Source organism: Eptatretus burgeri, chromosome 16 (genome assembly GCF_056783735.1).
Source record: "Eptatretus burgeri isolate ZD-2024b chromosome 16, Ebu_testis_v1, whole genome shotgun sequence".
NCBI lineage: Eukaryota > Metazoa > Chordata > Myxini > Myxiniformes > Myxinidae > Eptatretus > Eptatretus burgeri.
The window spans coordinates 1,478,946-1,494,062 of record NC_140976.1 but is presented as its reverse complement, the minus strand read 5'-3'; the positions used below and the strand labels follow the sequence as shown (position 1 = coordinate 1,494,062).

The 15,117-nt window shown below is 47.6% G+C and overlaps 1 protein-coding gene across 2 annotated transcripts in view; it reads left to right on the top strand.

The window, feature by feature from the left end:
* Positions 1–453: 453 nt before the first annotated feature.
* LOC147010312 (polyadenylate-binding protein-interacting protein 1-like) overlaps positions 454–15,117 on the top strand; it is a 66,791-nt gene continuing 52,127 nt past the window's right edge. For both annotated transcript variants that reach the window (XM_085859197.1, XM_085859196.1), the window contains exon 1: positions 454–668. In XM_085859197.1, coding sequence (XP_085715323.1) covers positions 623–668 — 46 coding nt within the window. In that variant the 5' untranslated portion in view covers positions 454–622. The remainder of the gene's footprint in view (positions 669–15,117) is intronic.

Genomic DNA, 15,117 nt, shown 5'->3' with positions numbered 1-15,117 from the left:
TCCGTAACAACACGAACAAAGGTGGCACCGACGATCTCCAGAACCTCGTGCACTCTTCTTATGATTCCTCTGGACTCTGACCCGGCAACCTCTCGTGAGGGGTCAACATGCGTGATCTTCACACCCACGTGCTCCCTGCCCCGTTCGAACTCACCAATCAAACCAATGATTTAATAAACGTGCTGTCGACGCACCGTCCAACCGATTCCGTGCGGTTTCACGACATATACATTGTTACTAGTTCTTTCCACGGATCTCACCGATCGATGTGTTACATGTAGATCGACGTAGATCTTACCCTTGGCCCACGATGGCTGGCGATCGGAATTTTTTTTATCTAAATACAGGATTGATCTTCGTGGTAGATACACAGACTACAGAGGGAAATCCAAAACACGCACCACCATCGCCTTAGCAACTGCGAGGCACGTACGGCCTTCAAACGCACTGTACTGCACTGTACTGTATTTACCTCTGAGTGGCGGATGTGACGTCAGGTCCGAATCTCAAAGCATTCTCGGAATCGAAGCGTTTCAACCATCGTCGTTTGTCCTTTGATGGCGCCGAGTCTCCACAAGTTGAGTTCCCGCAGCGCTGACCTTCGTCGTCCTTAAATCAGACGATGAACAGGTTCGACCGAACCCCTGGTGCAGGACGGTCTCGATCCGGTGAGTGTTGGTGTGTTCCTCTTTTTGGGGCCTTGAGGGAACGTCGCGATGATGGACACTAACTCGAGTTACTAGTAATCCCCGACAAGGAGATCACCTAGTCACGTCCCTCGGTACTAGTTAAGCGATTATTCCTTGAGAAATGTGGGACGTCGAAGTACGTTGATCCCGGTGTTGCTCTGGAAACGGCTTCCGACAAACGTGACCCTCGCAACACACAGCCCCCCCCCACTTACTCTCCCCCCCACCCCACTTACCCTCCCCCACCCCACTTACCCTCCCCCCACCCCCACATCCTCCCCCTCGATCCGCAAGCATGACCCACTCACATCCCACCTATCCCCCCCTCCTACCCAGAACCCACTCACATCCCACCTATCCCTCCCTCCTACCCAGAACCCACTCACATCCCACCTATCCCTCCCTCCTACCCAGAACCCACTCACATCCCACCTATCCCTCCCTCCTACCCAGAACCTACTCACACCCCCCGCCCTTCCCTTGTCGCACACTCAACCTGTCCTCCAAGTTTCGTCCGAATCCGTCCACAACTTTTTGAGATATCGTGCATACAAACAGACAGACAGAGAAGAAGGCGTCAGGTGGTAGCCTGACAGGTATGATGAAAATCGTGCAAATGACATCACCTGTCCCCTTGACAAAAATATATAAATTTATATATATATATATATTTTTTTTTTTTTAAACACATTGACGGCCTCACTTTTGTCCTTCAAGATCCTCTGGAAAGGTTTGACGAGGACAGCTGAAAGCATTCACCAGTTCTCTCACACACACACACACACACACACACACACACACACACACACACACACACACACACACACACACACACACACACACACACAGGTGAAAACAATCTCGTTCCACCTTGGGTGGTGCAGGTAAATATCATGACACTTCAGGAGGGTGAATACAGCACAAAGCAAGGGGAGGATTAGAGAAGAGGTGTAATAGGACATCACCAGGTGGAAACACAGATAAGGTAAACATGAGAAAGGGGTAAACCAGGGTTAATGGGATTGAAGAAGGGGAAAAAAAAAACTCGGTCTGGGAGCCAGGGCTACGAAAGGTTCAAACAAATGGAGAGTTAAAACGTGTGGCCTACCTGAGACCACAAGGCAGGGACAGGTGTTCTGAAGCAAAATTAATGTAAAACATAGAAAGAGGACACATCATCATCAAAATCAGGAAAAGGATGTATATTTAATTACTCTCTACTTTAAGCGTTTTCGAAGAGGACATCATTCAAAAAGAGAAAGGAGAGAAAAAAAAAAGGGATGGGGGGGTACAATGTACATGAATTAATAATTTTAACAAAGTATGATCTGGCACTTTCTGTACATTTGGGGTTTACATGTACTTTGTAAAAGTTGAGATGAATTTCTGAGAGTGTATTGTGTCCTATCCTGCCTGAGATCTGGAAGGCAATGTCTAACCTCATTAGATGTTCACAATTGGTGGGCGAATCTCAGACAAATTTCAACTTCTCACCTTCACTCTTTCATTCCTCTTTTTTCCTATCTTTGGAACAAACTCCCACACACTCTTCAACCCCACTCTTCCATCCAGGTCTTCAAAACAGCTGTTCACCACCACCTCTTATCTTCCCCCATCTAAAACCATGATCTTTTCTACCCCCATGAATCTACCCAAAGCCCACCTCCTTCAAATTCCCTGCTTTCCTTCCTGAAAGTCCCTGTAGTGTCCATCTTGTTTACCCCGTGTTTCCCCGTCCCACAGATCTCCTCATGTCTCTGTTCCCCACTGTTTTGTCCTTCCCTCTCCCGCCCCTCTTGTCTCCTGCTCCCCTTGATGTATGTTTTTGTGTGATAGCTCCCATACGAGCCTCGACAATGTATCCAAAAAAAAAAATCAAAACAAACACTTGCATTCTTTTTCAAGGTTGGAATGTCACAAAACTGAAGGGCCTGGTCATAATCACTGTGTGATTGATTGTTTGAGTGATTCGCAGAGTCCTTTTCTGAACTTGTTCCAATTCGTTACTTTGGTGGATTGTGAGCTCAGCATTCCAAACTGGGGCAGCATACTCTTAAAAATGATCCAACATACTGTGCCTTTCATGAATGGTAAGTAAATCTTCCATGGCTAAGTTAAAGTTAAACTTTTTGAGAATCCAACATAAACTACTTTCTATTTGCCCTGGTGACAATATTGCGAACGTGAAGGTTCCACTTCAAATCAGATAAAATAATAATAGTCAATACTTCCATTTGATTAATCTTCTGCAGTACAGTCGCTTGGATAGTAATTTGAGGCCTTGGTGGAGGTTGTTTCATGAGACAAACTTCCATAAGGGCACACTTTTTTTTTTTTGTATACCTTGGTCGAGGCTCGTATGAGAGCTAACACACAACTCACAGCAAGGAGGCATGGGACAAGAGGGGAAGGAGTGGAAGGGACAAAACAGTGGGGAACAGACACATTAGGTGAACTGTGGAAGGGAGAGGGATGGGGATGGGACAGGGAACATGGCGAAGAGAAGATGGACATTACAGGAACTTTCAGGAAGGAAAGCAGGAGAAATGAAGGAAGTAGGCTTGGGTGGATTATCGGGGGTAGAAAAGATCGAGGATTTGGATGGGGGAAGATAAGAGGTGGTGGTGAACAGCTGTTTTGAAAGCCTGGAGGGAAGAATGGGAAAGAATAGAGTGAGGAAGTTTATTCCAAAGGCGGGAAAAAGAGGAATGAAAGAGTGAAGATGAGCAGTGATTCGTGATTTTGGTAGTTTTACCAGAAGGGGGTTGTTGGCGGACCTTGAGCGCCCTGTGGAAATGTGGTGGGGACAAATCGCAGAGAGAGCAGGGGGGGCAAGGCTGGAGAGGAGTCTGTAGAAGACAGAAAGAACACTGACCAACCTGCGGTGATTGAGTGAGAGGCCCAAAGACTCAGCTTCATTGCGGGAGATGCCGATGATCTTAAATGCCCTGGTTTCGACAGCGTGAAGCCGAGAAAGGTGGGAGGCAGGAGCACCAGCCCAGAGGGGAGAGCAGTACTCCATCAGGCTACGGACAAAAGCCCTTGTAAGTGGTCAGGAGCTCAAGAGGGCCAAGGAAGGACTTTGCACGACGGAGGATTCCCAGTCGGTGACTGGCTTTTGAGGCGAGGTTGGAAATGTGACTTTCCCAGGAAAGGTCATGGCAGATAGTGAGACCCAGAAGCTTTAAAGAAAAGACTTCTTCCAGAGGATTGTTGAGAAAGTGGATGGGGGGGTTTTGTAAACGGTCCTTTTGAAGAGACATAGTGAGAGTGTGAGATTTGTCTCGATTGAAAGACATGTTCCACGTGTTGGACCAGTTTGTGATTTTATCCAGATCTGCAGTGAGCGAAGAAGCTGCTGCTTGCCGGTCTGAGGGATGACAGATGGTACGGCAGAGGGTGGAGTCGTCGGCAAAGAGAAATAGAGGATTTTCCAGAGAGTCCGAGAGATCATTGATGAAAACCAGAAAAAGAACAGGGCCCAGAACGCTACCTTGAGGAACTCCAGCTTGCACAGGAAGAGGGGATGAAAGAACTCCATTTAGGGCCACACGTTGACTGCGACAGGAGAGGAAGTCTGCGAGCCATGAGTGGAGATGGCCTTGAATACCATGGGAAGAGAGTTTGGTGAGTAGGGCAGGGTGCCAGACTGTGTCAAAAGCACGTGATATGTCCAGGGATACGGCTCGGATTTCCTGTCTGGCATTGAGGACCTCCATCCATTGATGGGAGAGCAGAAGCAGCATATCCAGGGTAGAGTGACCTGGTCTGAAACCAAATTGATGATTGGAAATCAAGCCATTGGAGAAGAGGAAGGATTTCATGTCTGAAGCGATGATGGATTCCATCACCTTACTCATGATTGGGAGAAGGCTGATTGGTCTGTAGTTTCAGGGATGTTTTTGCACCTTTTTTATGCAGGGCAGTGATGTTAGCAGATTTCCAAGCAGATGGCAGATGACCTTGGGCAAATGAGAGGGTGAATAGAACAGAGAGAGGGTGAGCAAGAGCAGAAGAGCAGGCTTTGAAGACACGTGGGCTGATGCCGTCTGGACCGGTTGCAGAATCTGACTCGAGGTTTGAAAGCAAGCTCTCCACCTTGTCAGGAGAAAAGGATACAGAGTCCAGGGACAGTTGGGTGCGACTGGGTAAAGTGGGTAGAGATAGTGATGGGTTTAGGACACAAGATTTAGCTGCAAACACCGAGTTTAGACATTCAGCTTTATCACGTGTGGAATCAGCAGTGCGGCCATTTGAGGTAAGGGAGGGGATGGAGGGAGAACATACACCAGAAACAGATTTGATTAAACGCCACCAGGATTTTGAGGAGGGAGAGAGGTTTGAGAGTTCAGACTTGAGATGAGAAAGATGTTGTTTTCTGGCTCTCCTGAGGGTAGATACACACTTGTTCCGAGCTTTGTGGAAAGAACTGAGATTGCCCTCAGTTGGGTTTGCTTTCCATGAGGCAAAGGCAAGTTGTTTCAGGACAACTGCCTCGCCACAAGCTTCAGTAAACCAAGGGCGGGAGGAAGGGTAAGACAACTGAACACGAGAGGGGATAAATCTGTGCATGAGGGAGAGCAAGTTTCTTTGAAAGAATTCCCAGGATGAGGATTCCCAGGAGCACTTATCAGCATTCAACTTCATGTTATTATTTCCTTTGGTGGCAGGGGGGGGGGTTAGATATTCCCATAGAGCAGATAGGAATGTATGGAGTAGCATTGTCCATGTGCGAATAGTTAGCCATCTCAATGTACAAGTAGGGAAATGTCAGCTTAAGAATTGTCCTGTTTCATGTGTGCCATACAGGGGGTGGTGAGTGGAAATGATAAGTTCAGGATTATGGTAAGGAAATTGTGTGTAAAACCTCTCTGTCAACCTCGACCGGGGGGTGCCGGGAGAATTGGCAAAAGATGGGCGGAGCTATGAACACCTTCAGGGGTGGAGTTAGTGACGCCTCCCAAGGAGGCGAGTGTTGCCCAGGGAGAGGAGAGTAAGGAGCTTGATCTGGCAGTTGGAGGTCTGAGGAGAACGTGGCTGGGAGTTTTTTTTTTTTAGTGTGTGCGAGCCTGAGGAAAGTTTGAGTCAGAAAAGGACTGTGAAGTCTTCGGAGAAAAGAGGATCGTGTGAGTTTGAGGAGATCATCCTGCCTGCCTCTGCCTGTGTTCATCGCCCGGAGCCTGTTCGTCTTCCTGCCCATCACCTCATTGTTCCTCACCATCGTCCTGCTCATCCCCGCTGCTGCCAGAGCTGAGTCACCCGGTTTTTGTTCCCTATCCTCTGTCTGTGACTGAGTCTGCGTCTGTGACGGAGTGAGGAACCTTTGTTTCTTTTGAATCATTTTACCTCATTGTATATAATTATTTATTACTTGCATTCCCTGCCTTCATTCCCATCCTGCCGTCATATTCCTTTTGGCGGGTCAGTCTTCCCCTTATTGTTTTGGGTTATGGTAAATAAACCCAATGGTTTTAAAGGCTGTAATGTTTCTCGTGTCTCTCTTCATGACCCACTCACACGTTGTCTGCCATAATTTGGAATGTCTCCTCAGTAGTTAAGCCGCTCGGATATCGTGGGAGTTTAACCTCCCGCCGCGACAAACTTGATGTAAGTTAGGCCGTCAATGCTGCATTATTTGTAATTGCCCATCAAATTTAAACATTCAAAGCAGATTGTAGTGTCACATGAGGTTAACTGCTCCCTGATTTCTCAATAAGTGTCATGTCATCAACATATTTAAGGGCTCGGATATGAGCATGGTCATCGAGCTGAGTCATTGCATCATTAATTTGAGTCAAAAACAGAGGGCCTAATTTAGGACCCTGTGGTACCTTGTGTCAAACACATTGAGCTCTTTTCACTAAAACTACATATCCAAAGAATGAACTTAGGCCTGACAAATTTGGATTAACTTTGTTACAACTACATTGTGATTTATCTTGTGATTTATCTAAAAATCTTGAGAAAAATCTCTTGCAACCACCAAGTTGTGACTTCGTTGTTTGTCAGCACGCTCGTAGAAATTATTCATCAACTTAACAAGGTAGTTTGAAGTGGAATAACGTGCCCTCTCCTCGTGCCGCTTTCCCTCCCTTCGCGCCGCCTTCCCCTCCCCTCGCGCCGCCTTCCCCTCCCCTCGCGCCACCTTCCCCTCCCCTCGCGCCACCTTCTTCTCCCCTCGCGCCACCTTCTTCTCCCCTCGCGCCACCTTCCCCTCCCCTCGCGCCACCTTCCCCTCCCCTCGCGCCACCTTCCCCTCCCCTCGTGCCGCCTTCCCCTCCCCTCACGCCGCCTTCCCCTCCCCTCACGCCGCCTTCCCCTCCCCTCGCGCCACCTTCTTCTCCCCTCGCGCCACATTCTTCTCCCCTCGCGCCGCCTTCTTCTCCCCTCACGCCGCCTTCCCCTCCCCTCGGGCCGCCTTCCCCTCCCCTCGTGCCGCCTTCCCCTCCCCTCGTGGCGCCTTCCCCTCCCCTCGCGCCGCCTTCCCTCCCCTCGTGCCGCCTTCTCCTCCCCTCATGTCACCTTCCCCTCCCCTCGTGCCGCCTTCCCTTCCCCTCGTGCCGCCTTCCCTTCCCCTCGCGCCGCCTTCCCCTCCCCTCGCGCCGCCTTCCCCTCCCCTCGCGCCGCCTTCCCCTCCCCTCGCGCCGCCTTCCCCTCCCCTCGCTCAGCCTTCCCCTCCCCCTCGCGCAGACTTACCCTCCCTCCTCCTCACGCAGACTTACCCTCCCTCCTCCTCACGCAGACTTACCCTCCCTCCTCCTCACGCAGACTTACCCTCCCTCCCCTCATGCAGACTTACCCTCCCTCCCCCTCACGCAGACTTACCTTCCCTCCCCCTCACGCAGCCTTACCTTCCTTCCTCTCACGCAGCCTTACCTTCCCTCCCCTCACGCAGCCTTACCTTCCCTCCCCTCACGCTGCCTTCCCTTCCCCTCACGCAGCCTTCCCTTCCCCTCATGCAGCCTTCCCTTTCCCCTTCCCTTCCCGCCGCCCCTTCCCTTCCATAGCCGCCCCTTCCCTTCCCCTCACGCAGCCGTCCCTTCCTTTCCCCTCACGTAGCCGCCCCTTCCCTTCCCCTCACGCAGCCGTCCCTTCCTTTCCCCTCACGTAACTGTCCCTTCCCTTCCCCTCACGCAGCCGTCCCTTCTCTTCCCTTCCCCTCACGCAGCCTTCCCTTCCCTTCCCCTCACGCAGCCTTCCCTTCTCTCTGCATGTGTGTACGTCTGACGATCATAATGAAAACCAGGGTTGGGCGAATCTCCACCAGATTTTGCATCCGTATTGGTGGTAACCTTGGGTCAGGTCAGGGGCACCGTATTGGTGGTACCCCTGCGAGGGGGGGGGACAACTTACAGATTTTCGCCTGTTCCTGTGACAGTGGAAGTACATTACTCGCTCCTGCTGCAAATGGGGGATTATTCGTCACGGCACAAAATATATTTACCCTAACCCCCTCTCACTACCCCCCTACCCTCCCCCAGTCTGCTTCCAAATGAAGCAGGTGTTTTTATTTATTGACTATATTGAATGGAATAGGGAATAACAGCAAACAAACAAGGTTTTATTCCTATTCTTTTGGTTTATTCCAATGTCACTTGCTTCATGAAGCATTTGTATTAAAGGTCTTGCAAAACAACTTTTTGTCTTGGAAAACTCCTGGAAATTTGGGCTTCCATGGCTGTGTGAATCCTGAAATTGATTCTGCCTCAAAAGCCTCCACCACCCCCCCTCCATTCTGCACCTTTCCTCCCACGTCATGAACTATGTAGACCTCAAACATCCGTCGCCTGCATTCCAACCTGACAGATCTCTCAATCCAGGCTGCTACTGATAAACCGGACATCTGTTTATAACAGAATTCCCTGACTCCTTAGTGTCTCTCCCCTGACTATGGCCAAGGGAATGAAAGTCCAAGAATACCGTCCACCACCCGCATGCTTCAAAAGCTGCCGCAATAATTTTCATTATTTCAAAAAATTTTATTATTTGCAAAATAAATAAACCCTTGACTCAAGTTGATCATCATTCTTCATAGAAATCACCAAAAACGGTGTTTTTGTTAACCATAGTCTATCCCCTTCTTGGCGCCAAGCCGAGAAAATCCGAATATGTACGAAGTTTGAAGTTCCGAAGTGATCGACCAATCACAGCGCACCTATGACGCTCGTTATATCTCGGCTTTCCATCATGGCGGTGTCAATTTTCTTCTCGAATCGAGAAAAATAGGAATCAAAAAGGTGAGAATTTAGTATAAGAACATGCATTTTTTTAAACGAAATAACATCATATCTATTCATAAATGATCGATTAAAATACGAATTTACACTGTACTGAAATATAAAACTGTGAATAGACCTTTCTTGCATAGAAATGGCGGATTTTTGTACTTTTTCTGAAATAATGAATAATGAAAATTCATGTATTTTTCATTTCATCAGGACAGTATTCTAGGACTTTCATTCCCTTGGCCTATTGTCTCTTCCGATTTGATGGGCCTGAACTTCGCCCTGGCAGTGTAGCTGCACTTTACATCAAGAACTCACTTTCTCACTGTCCTATTGATCTTATACCTCCCAACCCCCAGGAGTACTTTTGGCTGTGACTTCCCCTCCGTTCCCACCCCATGTGTGTTTTGTTGTATTGTATCGTCCTCCAATTAGTGACTGCTCCATCTACATCTCTCTCAGATATCATGGACCAACGTTTAACAATTCATCCCGAAAAGGGGTGGGGGGGGGGAGTCCATGGCTCTTGGAAGCTGGAAGGTGAGGATGATGTTCCAGACATGGGTAGTAACTCAAGTCGTGAATGAATTTTGAAGATCTCTCCTCTCATCCTATTCTCGGAATTAGTAAAAGTCGCTGGACGAAAAATGAGATGATGTCCTGCAATGAAAGAAACTAATTTTATTTAGGAATGACGGACAGTGTTCATTAAGCCGCTGTCACACCTTGACGATTTAGCCAGCGTATGCCGATTTATGAAAAATGTCTAAAACGCTGGCACACGTCAGATACGTTATGGGTACGTTAAGACCACACTGAAAAACACCGCCATAAGTCGTAGTACTTTTGGGTTTTCCTCAAATTTTTGCATGCTTGAAATTTTACGACGTATGCCAACGTATGACTCGCACGTTCCGCTACGCTGGCCATAAGTTGTAGGCACGTTATGCGATCGTTGACACGCATCGACACACGTTACTTGTAAGTTACTCATAAGTCGAAACACGTCGAGGTAATGTTTAGCGTACCCGAAACTTATTTCTAACTTATGAGTAACGTTTTGTAAGCATGCTACATGAACGTTGTTCACACTTCGCAACACGTTACTTGAAAGTTCCTCGTACGTCGAAACACGTCAAAGTAATGTTTAGGGTACCCGTGACTTATTTATAACCTATGAGTAACGTGCTTGGGAATTATTTGTAAAGCATGTCCGACACACAAATAAGTATGTAGACTTATTTGACGTCTTCAGGACGACCACAGAACTTACTGAACGCATTTCTAACTTACAGATACCGTATAATGGCGTATTGGCAGCGATTAGGGGAATTGGTACATAAAAGGGGCTTCGCATGAGGAACCCGTCTTTTTTTTTTAGACTTCGTGGTGAGTACATGTCCATGTCATTCCGAGAGATGGAGGATACGGCAACGCTGAGACGACAATACCTACCTGTCCTCAAACATCAATATGACCTCATCGAGTTGACACTGCACCAGTTGCGTGCCAATAGAGCCGGGAGAAGAAGACGTGAATGGAGGAGAAGGAACTGGGTGAGACCATGGATTGGGAGGTGATGCCATTACGGCATATATGACCAGCTCATGGTGGAACTCTGGAACGAGCACCATGCATCCTTCATCAACTCCCTGCGAATGCCCCCAGCGATGTTTGACGAGCTGCTAGCCAGAGTGGGTCCAAGGATAACCAAGCATTATTATTAAATCATTTCAATAGTCCAGTGGAAGCGATTTAACTAGTTCAATGGAAACTATTTCAATTGCCGAGCACCAGCGTCCAATAACAATAGGCGAGTGACAGCCATTTATTAAAAGTGAAGTTGCAGCCTATGAATAGAAAACCTCACGTAATCGTCCACGATATGCTGCCACGCTATGCATACGTTAGAATATCGTTGGGCATAAGTTGTGGACGCCTAAAACACGCTAATCAATCGTTGGTATAACTTATGTATAAGTTATCGAAGCATTCTGTGTTCATTACTAGTACATTATGCATTTGTCCAAGTCGTTTTGAATACTTTTAAAACTGAAACAAAAAAATAGTTCATCGTGGGAATGACAAAAAAAAATTAGCCGAAAAGAACATCGAACAATGGTGCAAAGTCGTTTCCTATTTGTGGACGCAACGAGGATCCATCATCGCACACACACCCTCCCCATCACGCTCACCTACTACTACTGACATGGACATTCTACTACTACCACTACAACTACTACTGACACGCTCACCTACTACAACTACTGACACGCTCACGTACTACTACTACTACTACTACTACTACTACTACTACTACTACTACTACTACTACTACTACTACTACTACTACTACTACTACTACTACTGATACTACTGACATTGACATCTACTCAACATGGAGTCTGGAACACTGATGGGTTCCTCTTGTGAAGCCCATTTGTATTATATATACCAATTCCCCTAAACGCTGCCAATACGCCATTATACGGTAGATGTAAGTTAGAAACACGTTCATTAAGTTCTGTGGTCGTCCGGAAGACGTCAATCAAATTCGTCTACATACGACAATGTGCGTTTGAGATACGTTACACATAGGTTCAAAGCACGCTACTCACAGGTTCAAAGCACATTACTCATAGGTTAAAAATTAAGTTTCGGGTATGCTAAACATTACCTCGATGTGTTTCGACTTATGAGTAGCTTACAAGTAACGTGTGTCCGACGTGTGTCAACGATCGCAGAGCGTGCAGAAAACTTATGCCAGCGTATGCGGAACTTGTGAGCCATACGTCGAGTACGTCGTAAAATTTTCAGCATGCTTGAAATTTCACGACGTACTAGACGTACCACGGAATATGACAGCGTACTTCCTCGTTTTTCAGCGTGCTCCCAACGTATACACAACTTACCCATACCGTATTCGACGTGTGCCAGCGTTTCACACACATTTTTCATAGGTCGGCATACGCTGGATAAATCGTCAAGGTGTGATTGCGATGTTGACACTTCCAATTTTCAGGCGGTTATGATTTAAATCGGCGTACAGCAGGTTTTTAACAGGCTACGCCACGAGTTCGTCGGCGATACTTGCAGCGCGCTTTGCCTAAGTTAAACTATCGTTGGGCATAGGTTGTGAACACCGACAATAGGTGAAGCATTCGTTGGTATAAGTTATCTATAACACAACGAAACGTTCTGTGCCCGTTACTAATATGTTATGAATATGACCAAAACTATAAAAAAAACCCTCAAAACTTCAGCGTACGCCAACGTTTTACATACATTTTTATACGTTGCCATTGCTGGCTAAAACGTCAAGGTGTGACAGTGCCCTTAAGTCGGGGTTGTGATGATGCTTGGTGGAACAGCAGTTTTTAGCTCGCCTGTTCTAAGAACAGAGAGCTATCGCGATAACCCCGGCGTGAGCGTGAGCGTCAGCGTGAGCGTGAGCGTGGGCGTGAAAATGTGTTTTTGGTGCAAGTTATTTTTCCCTTTCTAATGTTTTTATCTACCACACTATTTTTATACGCCCAATGTGTGTGTGTGTGTGTGTGTGTGTGTGTGTGTGTGTGTGTGTGTGTGTGTGTGTGTGTGTGTGTGTGTGTGTGTGTGTGTGTGTGTGTGTGTGTGTGTGTGTGTGTGTGTGTGTGTGTGTGTGTGTGTGTGTGTGTGTGTGTGTGTGTGTGTGTGTGTGTGTGTGTGTGTGTGTGTGTGTGTGTGTGTGTGTGTGTGTATGTATGTATGTATGTGTGTGTGTGTGATACCGGTCGTCCGTCCGTCTGGCTATCTGTCTCTGTCCATCCATTCCTGTCCGCACTCTAACTCCCAAAGTTTTTAACTTTCACGTTTCATATTTGGTACATGGGTACAGACTGTGGAGACAGTGTGCTGTGACATACGTTTGTCATATAAAGTGGTTGCCATGGCAACCAGGATGCTGTTTTCCATCCGTTCCTGTCCGCACTCTAACTCCCAAAGTTTTCAACTTTCACGTTTCATGTTTGGTACATGGGTACAGACTGTGGAGACAGTGTGTCGCGACATACGTTCAGCATCTAAAGTGGTTGCCATAGCAACCAGGATGCTGTTTTCCATCCGTTCCTGTCCGCACTCTTACTCCCAAAGTTTTCAACTTTCATGTTTCATATTTGGTACATAGGTACAGACTGTGGAGACGGTGTGTCATGACATACGTTCGTCATCTAAAGTGGTTGCCAAGGCAACCAGGATACTGTTTTCCATGTAGCACAATTCTGTATATACCTTCTTGTTCGGGTGTATATTGTGCTCACTTGCGCTCTTGTTAAGTGATTACAATATACAAATACATATATTGCTTTAAAATTATTTGGATCAGACTTCACTGCAATGCTTTATAAAAAATATTAATGATTAAACGAGTTTTTTAAAAACGATAAATGTATAAACAGGCGAGCATTGGGTGGCTTTGACACCAACTCTGGTTAATTGAATAATGGATGTCCATAAATGATAGACTTTTACATGAATGCATTGATTCTAAAGATTGTAAATTGAATATCATTCAGTGCTATACACCAATAAATAATGCAGAAGAGCAAATTTGAGAGGATTTCCATGAACCGTAGCAATCTGTAATTATGTTGGTTATGGGGGACTTGAGTGTGAGCTGGAAGGAGTAATATTCAGGAGAAAAAAAAAAAAAGCAGCTGCGCAGGAAGATAAGGTGTCGTGTATATATACACAATACTCGCGAAGATACCCATTGTTGTCTGGCAACGCTGGGTACCTCCTGCCACCCTTCCCCTCCCCCTCCTCTCCACTATCCCCCCCCTTTCTTCTCTCCCCTCTCCTCCACCCTCCCCCTTCCCAACCCCCCTTAAACTGTCAGTAACAGTAGAAATTCCACATAAAATAAAATGTGACAAACACTTCACCACTCTCAATCCCCCTCAACCCCCACCCTTGCCTCTCTCCCTTCACCCCCACCCCTCCCCTCCCCCAATTTCGAAGGGGTCCAAAATAGTATTACAAAAGCTTTCAAAGTAGTTACGACGTAACTCCCTCCTATTTCCTCTCTCCCCTGATTTACTCCCCCCCCCCCACCACCTCATCCCTGCCCCTTCCTCTTTTCCCCTCCTTTCCCCATGACCAGGAAGAGCTTTCAAAGGGGTCCTATTGTTGTGGGCTGGGTATCGGCCGCGAGCACGACCGCTAGATGGAGCAGTATATTCGACTCCACCGAACACCTGGAATTCAGATCGTTACCCTCGGATAACTCCGAAGGTACGGGTCCCTTACAGGACCGTGATTCGTCAATAATTCAGCCACGTGGGATAGGGTTATTTGCCAATCTTCAAAATACCTAGAGACCCACGTGGCGAGCTACCGAAGAATTCACACCGTCGACGGAGCTCGAACGGGATGAGCCATAACCGTGCTCGACCCATGCGTAACCCGAGTGGATGGTTACCGAGGTCCCGTCGGTCCAAATGCACAACTACTGCAGCAACGGCCTTTTTAATTCTCCCAACACGCACCGTGCTAAGCCAATGGAGGAAAGGACAGAAACGAGCTGAAACATTCAACAAATGGATATTTATTTACAATAAGGGGGGAAGGAACACATAAAGGGCAGAGTTAAACCGACTATAGAGGATGCAAATAATATACAGCAAAAGCACTTAACTAGTTGCTACTTAAACAAGACAGGCCGCACACAGACACACACCCAAGGAAAAGAGATGGACCTCAAGGGTCTTTATTATTCCTTCAGCTCGGGGGGATGTCGAGCTGAGGGACGAGAACGTGGCTGGCTACCTGGCCGTGAGTGCGCGGCTGGATGTCCACAACTTCCCGGAGCTCCGGTCGCCAGAAGACTGACCAGGGCAGCCAGACGCAGACCAGCGCCAGCGACGAGATGAGGCCAGACCAGTGTCGAGCAGACCAGACCAGCGTCGAGAGATGCGTTCCGAGAACCAGACTACGCGCTCGAGCAGACAGAGAACCAGACTACGCGCTCGAGCAGACAGAGAACCAGACTACGCGCTCGAGCAGGCAGAGAACCAGACTACATGGTCCAGCGGACGGAGAACCAGACTACGCGCTCGAGCGGACAGAGAACCAGAATACGCGCTCGAGCGGACAGAGAACCAGACTCCGCGCTCGAGCGGACAGAGAACCAGACTCCGCGCTCGAGCGGACAGAGAGCCAGACTCCAC